Genomic DNA, 14,596 nt, shown 5'->3' on the forward strand with positions numbered 1-14,596 from the left:
CATTCTTTCATCTCTGGTGGACGTGCCCAAGGATTAAGACTTAGTGGGAGATGATCTATAATGAAATGAAAAAGGTATTTAAATATACCTTTCAGAAGAAACCAGAGGCCTTTCTCCTGGGCATGGTCAGCCAATTGGTGTCAAAGAAGGATAGAACTTTCTTTATGTATGCCACAACAGCAGCAAGAATACTTATTGCAAAGTACTGGAAGACACAAGATTTACCCACCCGGGAAGAATGGCAGATGAAGGTGATGGACTATATGGAACTGGCGGAAATGACTGGCAGAATCCAAGACCAAGGAGAAGAGTTGGTGGAAGAAGATTGGAAGAAATTTAAAGTTTATCTACAGAAACATTGTAAAATTAAGGAATGCTAGAAGGATGTTGGAATGAAGTAATGTGGTTTTAGCAGAAATGATATAAAGGATTAAGTAAAAATGGATTGTTAATTGGTGAAAGAACAGAACGTTAAATTATAGTATATTAAGATAAATCATTAGGATAGAAATAAAGATGGAAAGGATTTGCTGAAATATCTAATTGAATTAGAATACAAAAAAGGGAGGTGTGAGGAGGTCAAGGAAATAAGCAAAGGAAAGAAAGTTATGTAAAGGATTGATTATTATTTTTTAATTATCTCCATCTTTTTTCTGTTTTTTTTTCCCCTTTGTTTTTTTCTGTTTAAATATGTTCTTTATTTTTTCTTTTTGTAACCTTTAAAATCTCAATAAAAATCTATTGGGGGGGGGGGGGAGAGCAAAGGGAGCTCCCATGCCGGCATAGTCTCTGGCTGTATGAGCACAGTCCCTTAGTGGGAGGTACATAGAGTTAACTATCTGCTGTGTGGCTGGGGAGTGCCCATATCACCCAGCCAGCCAGCCACCAGCTGGCGTCATCTGAAGGCTGCTGGGGGGGGGGGGGTTAAATCCTGTGTCGGCTGTGCATCCCTGTTTCCAGCAGCTAATGAATGGGGTTAAATCCTGCTCAGTCTGGCAGGATCATTAGCAAAACAACAACAAACCTATGATTACGTGAAACGTACTCAATAAACACACAAGACGTAACCGGCTGTACTTTTGAATAAATAAGGTATACTATTCATTGCATCAAATTGTAGATTTCAACGGACGTCTCATAAAGTTCAACGGAAAAAGCAGAAGACCCAGTGGATCAGTTCATTCTATATTCCATTCATGCATAAGGTCCATACATGTATAAATTGAATAAATATTTATTATACAGTCTGGCAGGATTGCATAGAAACGAGTACAGTGAAAGGGCTTATCTGGTCTCAATAGGCGGGGAGTTCCAAAGTTTAGGAGCCGCCAAACTAAAAGATTGAGCGCTCACAAGGTGTATGCCTGTCAGCAGATCACACCCTTCAAAGCTGGAGTTAACCCTTGATTGGCTCTTCGCAGACTTGGCTGAGTTTCCTGCCTAATAAAACTGCTGCCACATTTTGCAAAGCTAAGCGGGGTCCGGGTTCAAATTGGATGGAGTGTTGTGATACCTACATCACAGGGGGGTTGGACCAGCAGGCACAATCCAAGTCTCTTGTGAGTGGGGCAGGGGATGCAGCGAAACAAATTCGCTTTGAAAAGATGCTAGACTTTAGTCATGAAAGAAATTTGAGGCAGGTGGACTCATACAGTGATAGGCGCGCTGACGACGGTGGGGTCTTTCGCCTCTCCTTCATTTGGATGATTTCCTGCGGCAGATTGCACAGGGACAGAAAAAGTGCTCGCCTGACATTTGCTCTGCCTGCTTTTCCATGCATATCTTTCCCAGCTGAGACAGTGCTGTTGAACCCGATCTGCCTTTCGCTGCTGGCAATGCATCCTGCAAAACCATCAGCAGTCAGTTCTTGCCATCCACTTTATTGCTCCAGGAACAGCAGCTTTTGCTGTGACTTTTCCTTCTAGGCAGCCCCAGTCCACCTCCCAAGACTGCTGCTACTCAGCCCATAAGAGGCTACTCAGTCTAGTTTAGAGAAAAGACACGCATAAGAGCTGGCAGGATAATAAGAAAGCAGATAGAAAAACGTTTCCCTCTCTCTCGTTCTGCCCAGACACTGAGGTCCAGCTCCGAGGGCCTTCTGGCGGTTCCCTCCTTGCGAGAAGTCAAGTTACAGGGAACCAGTCAGAGGGCCTTCTCGGTAGTGGCGCCCGCCCTGTGGAACACCCTCCCATAAGATGGCAAAGAGAACAACTACCAAACTTTTAGAAAACATCTGAAGGCAGCCCTAATTAGGGAAGCTTTTAATGTTTAACAGGTTATTGCATTTTAGTGTTTTGTTGGAAGCCGTCCAGAGTAACTGGGGAAACCCAGCCCGATGAGCGGGGTATAAATAATAAATTATTATTATTATTATTATTATTATTATTATTATTATTATTATTATTATTAAATGCCCATGAACATCCAGCAGAGGCAACTGCTTGGAGGATTAAGGTCAGAAAAAGGAAAGTACTAACTTCCACAGTTAACCTGTGGAACTCCCTCCCACAGGAAGCTGTGATAGCGACCAGCTTGGATGCATTTAAAAGGGGATCGGACAAATGCATGGAGGAGAGGATGAGATGGATCTAGACACAGGGGAAAAACCACTATAAATAAGTCAGAAATTAAATTATAACGGGGGGGGGGAATCTCTATGGAAAATTGTGTTTTCAATTTTCCTGCTCTCTGGCACCATCTGGTGTTGCATGTTTATAGCGCGTTTCAAATCGCTGTTTCTTCACTAATGTAGCTGAGTCCCTAGATGCGGCAAACAAATTTGTTTTCAGGTCTTGCAGTGGTGTGCTTAGTTGCAGGGCTCTGTGGTTTATTTATTTGAAGCTGAAGTCAGGCAGAGCAGGCCCCTTCTCCTCCCACCGTTTTGCAGCTCAGAATTGCCCTCCCCTAAGAGCTTTTCCATTCACAGACGGAACCATGTAGGGCAGGGGTCAGCAAACGTTTTCAGCAGGGGGCCGCTCCACTGTCCCTCAGACCTTGTGGGGAGCCGGACTATATTTTGGGAACAAAAATGACGCAAGGGCACCGCGAGCCCCGGTGGCTGCTTACCTGTGTCCTGCAAATGGGAGGGGCTGGTGGCGGCAGGAGAAGGAGCGGCGTGCAAAAGTGCTCCGGAGAAGGGCGATCCACGCAGCAATTCCCGGACCTTCCGCGGGCTGGATCCAGAAGGCAATTGGGTCTGATCCGGCCCGTGGGCCTTAGTTTGTCAACCCATTATGTAGGGCTTACCTGTGTCTTGCGAGCGGCAGGGTCTGGTGGTGGCGGAATGATGAGCGGCACGCGAAAGGGCTCCGGAGAGGGGCTGCTTAAAATGGTAGCCGCTTGAGCGCTGCTGCTGCTGGCACCAAAAAGGCCCAGCCCCCTTCCTCCTCTAGGCAGGGCGGGGAGAAGCCAGGAGGAGGGAGGGAGGGAGGGAGGAGGCGCGTCACCTCCATGGGAGGGAGAGGGAGGGAGAGGGAAAGAACGTGCGTGCTGGCGATCCACGCAGCGATTCTTGGACCTTCCGCGGGCTGGATCCAGAAGGCAATTGGGCCTGATCCGGCCAATGGGCCTTAGTTTGCCAACCCGTGATGTAGGGCTTACCCGTGTCTTGCGAGCGGCAGGGGCTGGTGGCGGTGGGACGAGGAGCGGCGTGTGAAAGGGTTCCGGAGAGGTGCTGCTTAAAATGGCGGCCGCTCGAGCGCTGCTGCTGCTGGCACCCACAAAGCCCATGCATGGAGGAGCGGGATGTGGATGGCTGTTGGTATTATGGCTACGCTCTGCCCTTCACCGTCGGAGGTTTCTGAATCCCAGTTCCTGGAAACCACAGGAGGGGAGATGGGTCTTGTGTTCGAATCCTGCTTGTGAGATTCCCATTGAGGCATCTGGTTGGCCGTTATGAGAGCAGGACGCTGGACTGGAGGGGCCATAATAATAATAATAATAATAATAATAATAATAATAATTTATTATTTATACCCCGCCCATCTGGCTGGGTTTCCCCAGCCACTCTGAGCGGCTTCCAACAAAACACTAAAATACAATAACCTATTAAACATTAAAAGCTTCCCTGAACAGGGCTGCCTTCAGATGTCTTCTAAAAGTTTGGTAGTTGTTTTTCGCTTTGACATCTGATGGGAGGGTGTTCCACAGGGCGGGTGCCACCACCGAGAAGGCCCTCTGCCTGGTTCCCTGTAACTTGGCTTCTCGCAGGGAGGGAACCGCCAGAAGGCCCTCAGCGCTGGACCTCAGTGTCCAAGGAGAACGATGGAGGTGGAGACGCTCCTTCAGGTATACTGGCATAAGGCAGCTTTTGCTATTTCTCTGTCTCCAGGTTCTCTCTCTCTCCTTCCCGTCGCTTCCTTCCTTCCCTTCTTCCCTCGTTCATCCCCGTCCTCCCAGCAGGATCAGGCCCACCTGGGCAGCTCCTGCTTTGCAGCTCAGCACCTGCCCACGTGTTTTAATTAACAGCGAGCCAAGCCGGTCGGGGCGCCTTGGCAGGCGGCTTCCTGGGAGATGGATGAGCGTTCCAGATAATATGATTCTGCTTATTTTTAGGCTCAACCGAAGCGTAGAAGTAGGTCATTCACAAATTAGAAAACAGCAAAGCTTACCTTTTAGGCAGAGTGGTGCCACCAGGTAATCCTCACCCCAGGGGCTTTGCCTGGGCCTCCCCTTTTGCCTCTTCCACCCAAAAGAGGGACGAACCTGAGATGTTTTTCATATCGGAAATCCAAATGGCACCTTCACCCTAGGTCAGGGTTGCCATATTTTGAAGAGCAAAAAAGAGGACACATTTGCCAGCGCCTGGGGTGTGGGAGCAGGCGTACGCTACAATGTCCCTTCAAAATGTACAAAAACCTGGCAATGGTCATTATTGGCACATAATAATAATAATGATGATGATGATGATGATGATGATGATGATGATGATGGCATTACCTGCTAAGGGCAGTACCTGTGGCAGGAGACACTTCATGCTCCTTCCAGGCTATTTATTTATTTATTTATTTATTTATTTATTTATACATGTATACATGCATACATACATACATATATACCCTGCCAATCTGGCTGGATTTTCCCAGCCACTCTGGGCAGCTTCCAACAGAATATTAAAAACACAATAAAACATCAAACATTAAAAACTTCTCTAAACAGGGCTGCCTTCAGATGTCTTCTAAAAGTCAGATAGTTGTTTATTTCCTTGACATCGGATGGGAGGGCATTCCACAGGGCGGGCGCCACCACTGAGAAGGCCCTCTGCCTGGTTCCCTGTAACCTCACATCTCGCAGGGAGGGAACTGCCAGAAGGTCCTCGGAGCTGGACCTCAGTTTCCGGGCTAAATGATGGGGGTGGGGACGCTCCACCCCAATCAATCAATCAATAATTTTCACTCACCTTGCTAAACCCTAAATCTAAATCATCTTCCTGCTAATTCGCATAAAACACAATCCACTCTCTCCAGTACTTTTTCGTTTGGCTATGCTTCTGTTTTCATCAACGCCTTGTTGTAGAATTCACCTGCCAATGGATAACATTTTGGAGAAATCTAAAGTACACCTGAGTTGTGGGAGAGGGTGGATCAGATGCAGTTTGATGCTCATCTGCTCCTATGGATTTGTTCATCTCTTTCCCCCTTCCCATTTATTCGTTGCAGGAGTTCCACTGACCCCGTGGGCCATGAGGTTATCTGGGCGCTGGGAGCAGGCTGTCGGGACATCATCTCCTTACAGGTGGCGCCACTGCACCCTTGGTAAGAATGCCAGAGCGTGCATTTAATATCCTGGCACCTTGCTGGTGTTTTCCTCTCTTTCCTCCACGCGCGCGCACACACACACACACGGAAATAGCAACACCTGCAGGGCAATTTTCATGGACGAAATAGTGTGTGCAGGGAGGGTTCCCAGCACTGCAGCAGCAGTCAGACTCTCTCTCTCTCACACACACACACACACACCACCATGGCTGATGTGAAACTTTTCAAAAACACCTCTCAGAGTGCAACTGGGATGGATCGTGAAAAACCACTATAAATAAGTGAGAAATTAGATTATAACAAAAGGAGGAAAAAATCTCTATGGTAAATCGTGTTTTGAAATTTCCTGCTCTCTGGCGCCATCTGGTGTTGCATGTTCATATCGCATTCAAATCGCTGTTTCTTCACTAACGTAGCTGAGTCCCTCGATGCGGCAAAGAAATTTGTTTTCAGGTCTTGCAATGGCGTGCTTAGTTGCAGAGCTCAGTGGTTTATCTATTTTAAGCTAAAGTCAGGCAGAGCAGGCAGCGGCCCCTTCTCCTCCCACCGTTTTGTAGCTCAGAATCTCCCTCCCCTAAGAGCTTTTCCATTTGCAGACAGAAACATGTAGGGCAGGGGTCAGCAAACGTTTTCAGCAGGGGGCAGCTCCACTGTCCCTTAGACCTTGTGGGGGCCAGACTATATTTTGGGAACAAAAATGATGCAAGACCACCAGGAGCCCCCGGTGGCTTGCTTACTTGTATCTTGTGAGCGGCAGGGGCTGGTGGTGACAGGACAATGAGCAGCGCGCAAAAGGGCTCTGGATAGGGGCTGCTTAAAATGGCGGCCGCTCAAGCGCTGCTGCTGCTGCTGGCACCCACAAAGCCCAGCCCCCTTCCTCCTCTAAGTAACAAAACCAACCAACCCCTGTGTTGCAAAGAGAATGTCAACAATGTCTGGGCAACACAATGACCATGTACATACACAACAGACAATCTTTATAGAATTCTTTCAACCCATAAGAAGTACAAAATGAAATTTTTAGTCTCAAAGTCTCTGAAAATCTTTAAATGAAGCGAGGTACCAGACTTTGTACGATGAAAGACAAGCTGTGAAGCTTTGTGTATTCAGCAAATATGATGTCCAACACTGAACAGTGATTCCGGATATTGACTACTGTAAAAATACTGTAATATATCAAATGCTGTTGAACAGTGCTCATGTAATAATGTAGTCACTGCTGTAGTAACAGCATTTGATATATTCATTTACATTCATTCATTCGAAATAAGATGGGCTTATGAAGCAATTCTATATCCTTCTACCACGCTGTAGTCACAGCATTTGATATATTCATTTACATATATTCATATGTATGTATCATTCATATTTACATACAAATAAGATGAGCTTATGAAGCAATTCTATATCCTCCCACCACGCTGACGAAGAATTCTATGAAACAGTAGTAAATATCCGGAATCACTGTTCAGTGTTGGACATCATATTTGCTGAATACACAAAGCTTCACAGCTTGCCCTTCCTCCTCTAGGCAGGGCAGGGAGAAGCCAGGAGGAGGGAGGGAGGGAGGAGGCACCGCTACCGTATAAGGGAGTGGGAAAGAACGTGCGCACTGGCAATCCACGCGGCGATTCCTGGAACTTCCGCGGGCTGGATCCAGAAGGCAATTGGGCCTGATCTGGCCCGTGGGTCTTAGTTTGCTGACCCATGATGTAGGGTCAACAATGGAGACCACAGGTCTTCTATAAGTAAGTAAAATACAGTCATACCTCATGTTACGTTTGCTTCAGGTTGAACGTTTTCAGGTTGCGTCCCGCAGCAACCCAGAAGTACTGGAAAGGGTTACTTCCGGGTTTTGCTGCACGCGCAAAATGACATCATGAGCAGAAGCGGCGAATCACAGAGACGCGGGTTGTGTTCTGCTCATGTTGCGAACGGGCCTCCGGAACGGATCCCGTTTGCAACCAGAGGTACCACTGTAGATATATTTCACCGCAAGGGTGAGAATTAACTTGGTATCTCCGCTGTCAGAGGCGAGAAATGCCCCTGGTTACCAGGAGCTGGGAACCACAACGCAGGAGCAAAAAAAAATAATGGAAGTAAAACTTTCCCCTGTCCCTGCACATCGCCGCTAGAAGCAGCGCTGGCTTCCAGAAGTACATATGGGGATGTGGCGAGGTCGGAGTTGGAGACTGCAAAAGTGCGAGGCAGGGAGGGAGCCCAGAGGGGGCGGGGCATGAGTGAGAGGGGGCGTGGTCTCTTTCAAGGTGGTGTCCCAATTTCCCTCCCTCGGGTGCAGGAGGGTCTGTGCCACCTCCCAACTGGGAAACCCAAAGTTTGGTGCTTTATCGGAGCAGAAGGCAAGCAGGTGTTTTGTAGACTGCTGTTTGTTCCAATTTATCGCCAAAGAATTGGTTTTCCCGGGGGGGGGGGAGTGTTGACAAGCTCCATATCACCTTTTAAACACCCGTCGAAGACGCTCCTTTCCCAACAAGCCTTTTAAGTGGAGATCTGTATCCATACGGGACTTGAAATTGTCCTTACATACGAAATGTATTTTTAATACGCAAGCTGTCCTTAATTGCTTGCACGGACAGAATGGTTTTGATGCATGACGTTGTTGTTGTTTTTATTGCTGATGTCAGAGCCACCCTGGGTCCCAGCTCACAAGAGACCAAAGTCCAGTCCAAGCTATATACAAAAGGTTTTATTGAAGATCATTGTCGTCATTACATCCAAACTCCGTGGCTCCGCATCTGTTACCCTTAGATGTTAGAAGTCCCCTCTGAGTCCGTCCCTCCCCTGCACCAATTTAAGAGGCTTGTGCTGCTCCACCTTTTCCTCTCTTTCCTTTTCCGCAGGGTCTTCCTGCCCCCCTGTGTTCCCTCCTTCCGGGACTCCCCAGAGGCTGAGTCTTCTCCTGCCTGCTCCCCCCTCCTTCGTGCTTTGGCACCAGGCTCCTCCCCAGAGCTCTCCCCACTTCCGCGCGCCTCCACATTTGAACTTGGCGCGCGTACGTTGCTCCTGACCTTCCTTTCAACAGCCACACTGCTCCCGGTACTGCTTTCCGCCCCTTCCGGCAGGACGTCTTGCCCCGATCTCCTTCCCCCCTCTGCTCCTTGTTCTGTTCCTCCCGACACACTGGTAACTCCACCCTCTTCACTCCGTTCCGGTGGAGAAGCCGGTCCCGATCTCCAACTCCCACTGGCGGTTCCCCCTACGTTCCCCTGCTCCTGACTGCTTCCCCCTTGGGCTCCCCTTGGCTTGACCAGGGGGGCTCCCTTTTGGGAATCCTCCGATTCACTGGACGGACTCATGGACCATCTCGGGTCATTGTCGTCCTCTTCCTCGTCAGCCTGGAATCCTTCTCCCTCACTCTCGGTCTCCTCCCTCCTCTGCGCCTCTCTCCCTGAACCCCTGACATCCATCCCCCCCTCGAAGCCCCCCCTTCCCCCTCCCCCCCATCGGGTGCGGGTTGTGGGAACTGCAGCTCCTCGGAGGTAGATGCAGGATACAGTTCGGCTACGTCCATGTCCTCTGCTGGCAGCTCGGTGTACGTGTGTTCGAATTCGGGTTCTTCACCCAAAATGTTCGCAGTTCCCTCTTCCATTGCTACTTCGTCTGGTGCTGCCGGCCAAGGCCCCTTCAGCCATTTCTTGCGCCAGGCTTCCTCTGGTTGCTCATCCCACCAATAAGAGGGCTCTGTGTCCACCCCCGAACACGATCCCCTGGGCGAGTTTGAGTCCGGCGTTCTTTCCTCGGCTGAAGAAAAGCCGTGGAAAGTGCTGCCTGAACATGTGGGGGTAAAGAGCCAGTCATCGAAGTACTCGGCTGGCATGGGTCTATGTGGGAAAAGGGCATGGAACTCGTCCTTTAAAAGAGGTTCGTCTAAAGCGTAGTCCGGCACCCACCCACTGGCACTGACTGGTGCACCCTCTCTGACTAGAAAGTATTCTATTCCCTCTTCCCCCCATCTCGAGTCCAGGATCTCTGTGACCTCGTTGAGTGGTTCGACCCTAGGCGATCCCTCCCTCCTAGGTGACTCTGTGCGTGGCTGCGGTACTGTTTCAGACTCCTGAAACCTGTGCGGGGCCTTGTAGGGAGTGAGCACCGACCTATGAAAAACCGGGTGGACTCTGGAACCTTCGGGGAGGGCCAGTCGAAAAGCCACGGGGTTGATCTTAGCCTCCACCTGGTATGGTCCTAGCTGCCTGTGCCCTAGCTTCTTCTTGGCCAACGACTTGGCTGGCATCGCCTGGGCCGCTAACCACACCCAGTCCCCCACCTGGATGTCCTCTCCCACTCTTCTGCCTTTGTCTGCCTGCACCTTATATGCTTGTTTGGCTAGCTCCAAATGTCTCCGCAGCTCCTCGTGCACCTCTTGTAGTTCTGCAGCGAACTGGTCGGCCTCTTGCGGCTCCCCCTCTCTTGGTGCTACGAACCCCGGGAAGGTCCTGGGATGACGTCCATTGTTCGCGAAGAACGGCGTCACCCCCGTCGACGCATGCTTCGTGTTGTTGTAGGCAAACTCCGCCATCGGTAGGTAGTCCACCCAAGCTGCGGGTCGCTGATTTGCGTAACATCTCAGGTACTGCTGCATGATCGCGTTGACCCTCTCGGCTTGGCCGTTGGTTTGTGGATGTCTTGCCGACGCTAGGTTGATCTTGACGTGCAGGATACCTAGGAGCTTCTGCCAAAAATTGGAAATAAACTGGCGCCCCCTGTCGGACAGGATGGCCCGCGGCAGCCCATGCTCCCAGAACACGTGGTCGATGAAGAGCTTGGCGGTCTGTTCCGCCGTCGCCACCTTCGCGCAGGGAATGAAGTGCGCCATCTTGGTGAACAAGTCCACCACCACCAGTACCGCCGTCTTGCCTCTGGAACTGGGCAGGTCAGTGACGAAGTCCAGCGCCACCCTCTCCCACGGTTGCTGTGGTGTTTCCAGTGGTTCCAGTAAGCCCGCCGGCTTCTGGTGTACTGGCTTGGACCTCTGACAAGTGTCACATCTGGCGACGTACTCCGCTACTTCTCCTCGCATCTGGGGCCACCAAAAGTCCCTGGCCACCAGTTCCATTGTCTTCTCCCTGCCGAAATGGCCCGCACTGGGAGCGTCGTGCAACTGCTGCAGAACCTTTGCTCGGAGCTCGTCGCTCGGCACGTAGAGGGCACCCTTGTGAGTTAACAGTCCGTCGCGTAACTGGAACTCATCGTCTCTCAGCGAACCCCTACGCAGCTCCTCTATTTTGGATTGTGCAAACTGATCTACCTGCAACGCGCGTCGTACCGCGTCCAGGTCGACAGCGATGGCAGCGCACGCCCACGCCTGCGGTGCAAAAATGTGCCTGGCTGCTATTGGCGCCGCTTCCTCAAGATATTGCGGTTTCCTGGAGAGCGCATCGGCTATAACGTTGGAGTCCCCTGGGACGTACTCTATCCTGAAGTCGAAATCCGCGAAGAACTCTGCCCAGCGCATGTGTCTTTGGCTCTGGAGTTTCGCCGTGCGCCAATACTCTAAGTTCTTGTGATCCGTGCGGACCTGCACTGTGTGCTTGGCTCCAATGAGGAAATGTCGCCACGCTTTGAACGCTGCGTGAATGGCTAACAGCTCCCTGTCCCATATGGTGTAGTTTTGCTCCGCTTTGCTGAGCCTTCTGGAGTAAAAGGCACCGGGTCTCCAGTTTCCATGTGGATCTTCTTGCAGGAGTACGGCTCCAACCGCTCTGTCTGACGCGTCGGTCTCTACTCGTATGGGCTTGCCTGGATTCACGTGCAGCAGCTGCTCCTCGGAGGCGAAAAGGCTTTTAAGCTTCTGAAAAGAGCGCTCCGCCTGTTCCGTCCACACGAACCTCTTTTTCTTGGAACTGAGAGTGTCCGTGATCGCTGCCGTCTCCTTTGCAAAACCTCTGATGAATTTGCGGTAGAAGTTGGCGAAGCCGATGAATCTTTGGACTTCCTTCCGATTGCGAGGGCTCTTCCAGTCCAACACCGCGCGGACCTTGGCGCTGTCCATGGCCAGCCCCTTGTCGGACAGCTTGTAGCCTAGGAAATCCACGTCCGTCACATCAAACTGGCACTTCTCTAACTTGGCGTAGAGCTTGTTCTCCCGTAGTCTCTGCAGGACTTCCTTTACGTCCTTCTCATGGGCCTCCTCCGTTTCCGAAAAGATCAGGATGTCGTCGAGGAAACACACGCATTTCTTGTAGAGAAGTCCCGCTAGCACGTGATGCATAAATGCTTGGAAGACGTGAGATCCATTTTGGAGACCAAATGGCATAACTCTGTATTCGTACGTGCCCAGAGGCGTGAACATGGCCGTCTTCCACTCATCGCCCTCCCGGATGCGTATGAGGTTATACGCTCCACGCAGATCCAATTTGGTGAAGATCTTCCCCTTCCTTACGGTTGCCAGGAGATCATCTATCTTGGGCATGGGGAAGGCCTTGGGTTTGGTCTTACTGTTTATGAATCGATAGTCCACAATGAGTCTTTTTTGGGGCGTGTCCTTTTTCTTTACAAAGAAAACAGGACTGCCCCCCACCGCTTTCGATTCTCGGATGAATCCGCGCTTCAAATTGTGCTCTATGAACTCCCTGAGTTCTTGCATCTCGTCCTCAGACATGGAATACAGCTTTGCAGTCGGCAACTGCGCCCCTGGCACCAGGTCGATGGCACAATCATAAGGCCTGTGGGGCGGCAACTGGTCAGCTTCCTTCTCGCAGAAAACCTCCAGGAACCCCTCGTACTTGCGGGGTACTGCCTGCACCATGCCAAGTTGCAACTGCTGCTCAGCTCCCTCCTCCTGGCTGGACTGGATGCAATGTTGAGCACAGTACGATGAGCAAAAGGTGATCTGCCGTTGGTACCACGCTACAGCAGGACTGTGTCTCTCCAGCCAACTCATGCCTAATACTATAGGCGTGTCTGAAAGGCGGGTGACATTGAAGCTGATGACTTCTCGATGATTTCCAATCCTCATCACCATGGGAGGCGTCTGTTGCACAACTTGTCCTCCTAGCAATTTCCTGCCATCCACCGTGACTACGTTCAGAGGTGTTGTCGCTGGCAGAAGCGCTATGCGATGCTGCTTGACAAAGTGCGTCCCCACAAAATCTGCGTTGCTCCCAGAATCAATCGTGATGGGGACTTCCAGGGTGGTTCCATTCGGCAACTGAAGTGTTGCAGTGAGCTGCACCGCTGGCTTGGGTGGTAAAGGGTCTGTGCGTTGCAAAAGCGCTGGGGACTGCTCTACAGAGTCGCCTGGCTGAGCCCCAGCAGCTCTGCTTCCAGCCAGGCACTGTCGTTTCCCTGAGGTTGCTCTGCTTGCATCATTTCTGCTGCAACAGTTGCTAAAGCTGCAGTGTGTTTCTGCAGCCTCTGGGGACACTCTTTCGCCATGTGCTGTGCACTGTCGCAAATGTAACACTTCCTGGTCCCTCTAGGAGGCTTTGCCTTTACTGCACCGGAAGCTGGGGCTCTGGCTGTTGCTTGAGCCTTAGCACCACCAAGTTCCATGGGCTCCTCCCCCTGCCTTCCCAGTGGCGAAGGATGTGACTGACTGAACTCCCTGGGGATGAAAGAAGACGTCCTCGCTGGTGGACGCACCTGACGTTCTTCCTCAGTGTGCCAAGGACGTCCCTCGTGCCGTATCCCAATCGCCAAAGCCCTCTGCACAAGCTCCTCCAGGGTCTGGGGTCTGTCTCCCCTGGCAAGTTCATCCTTAATGGGACCGCTGAGCCCCTCCCAGAACAAATCCCTCACAGGTGCACAATCCTTCTCCCAGCTTAGCGCAGTCAGTAAAGCAAAAAATCTGGAATGGTACTGACGCACAGTGGCTTTGCCTTGCCGCAATCCAAAAATTTCCCTGCGTGCAAGATCCACATCTACAGTTGACTGGAAGCAGGCATCCATCGCTTTAATGAATTCATCTGCATCGCGGCGGGCAGGGCCATCTTCATGCCACAAATTGCGCAACCAGTCTCTGGCCGGCCCATGCAAGTGAGAACAATAAACCCCACTTTCTCCTCCTCATCTTTAAAGTCATGACGAAGCAAGTGCAATGCATACAAAACGTCTGCTCTGAAACTGGGGTAGTGCTTCAGGTTCCCATCGAAGTGGGTGACTAGGCTGCCCCCCCTCCGTCCAAGTCCAATCCCCTCTGATCTGGACCCTGGGAACCCTTCCCTGCTTGCACGTTCCCACCTTGTTTGCAGGTCCTGGCAGCGCTTCTCCATTTCGTCATGCTTCTTCTGAGACGCAAGGACTGCAGCAGTGAGTTCGGAAACTGTAGTTCGCAGCGCTGTCAACTGCTCCTCCGCACTCATGGCTGTCACCGTTCGTGAGCTTTGCAAAAAAAAAAATTTTGCGTTCTTTGGAGGGGACTTACTGTCAGAGCCACCCTGGGTCCCAGCTCACAAGAGACCAAAGTCCAGTCCAAGCTATATACAAAAGGTTTTATTGAAGATCATTGTCGTCATTACATCCAAACTCCGTGGCTCCGCATCTGTTACCCTTAGATGTTAGAAGTCCCCTCTGAGTCCGTCCCTCCCCTGCACCAATTTAAGAGGCTTGTGCTGCTCCACCTTTTCCTCTCTTTCCTTTTCCGCAGGGTCTTCCTGCCCCCCTGTGTTCCCTCCTTCCGGGACTCCCCAGAGGCTGAGTCTTCTCCTGCCTGCTCCCCCCTCCTTCGTGCTTTGGCACCAGGCTCCTCCCCAGAGCTCTCCCCACTTCCGCGCGCCTCCACATTTGAACTTGGCGCGCGTACGTTGCTCCTGACCTTCCTTTCAACAGCCACACTGCTCCCGGTACTGCTTTCCGCCCCTTCCGGCAGGACGTCTTGCCCC

At 51.1% G+C, this 14,596-nt stretch overlaps 1 protein-coding gene and 2 long non-coding RNA genes across 6 annotated transcripts in view; 2 read left to right on the forward strand and 1 right to left on the reverse strand.

Moving 5' to 3' along the window:
* FBXO41 (F-box protein 41) overlaps nt 1-14,596 on the forward strand; it is a 123,257-nt gene that overhangs the window by 92,936 nt on the left and 15,725 nt on the right. For all 3 annotated transcript variants that reach the window (XR_014160296.1, XM_081876790.1, XM_081876789.1), the window contains exon 9: nt 5,658-5,753. Coding sequence is in view for 2 of the 3 variants with exons in the window: in XM_081876790.1 (XP_081732916.1) it covers nt 5,658-5,753 (96 nt within the window). In the remaining variant the exon portion in view is untranslated. The remainder of the gene's footprint in view (nt 1-5,657; nt 5,754-14,596) is intronic.
* Nucleotides 1-14,596, forward strand: part of LOC309350464 — a 251,288-nt gene that overhangs the window by 78,641 nt on the left and 158,051 nt on the right. The gene's annotated exons all lie outside the window — the stretch shown is intronic.
* On the reverse strand, nt 1,596-3,920 carry LOC309350472. Its single transcript, XR_014160412.1, has 2 exons — nt 3,601-3,920; nt 1,596-1,842 (listed from the first exon to the last, which is right to left on the reverse strand). It is a non-coding gene; the product is annotated as an uncharacterized lncRNA (long non-coding RNA).

The sequence above is a fragment of the Podarcis erhardii genome (genome assembly GCF_964252035.2).
Source record: "Podarcis erhardii genome assembly, chromosome: 9".
Taxonomy (NCBI): Eukaryota; Metazoa; Chordata; class Lepidosauria; order Squamata; family Lacertidae; genus Podarcis; species Podarcis erhardii.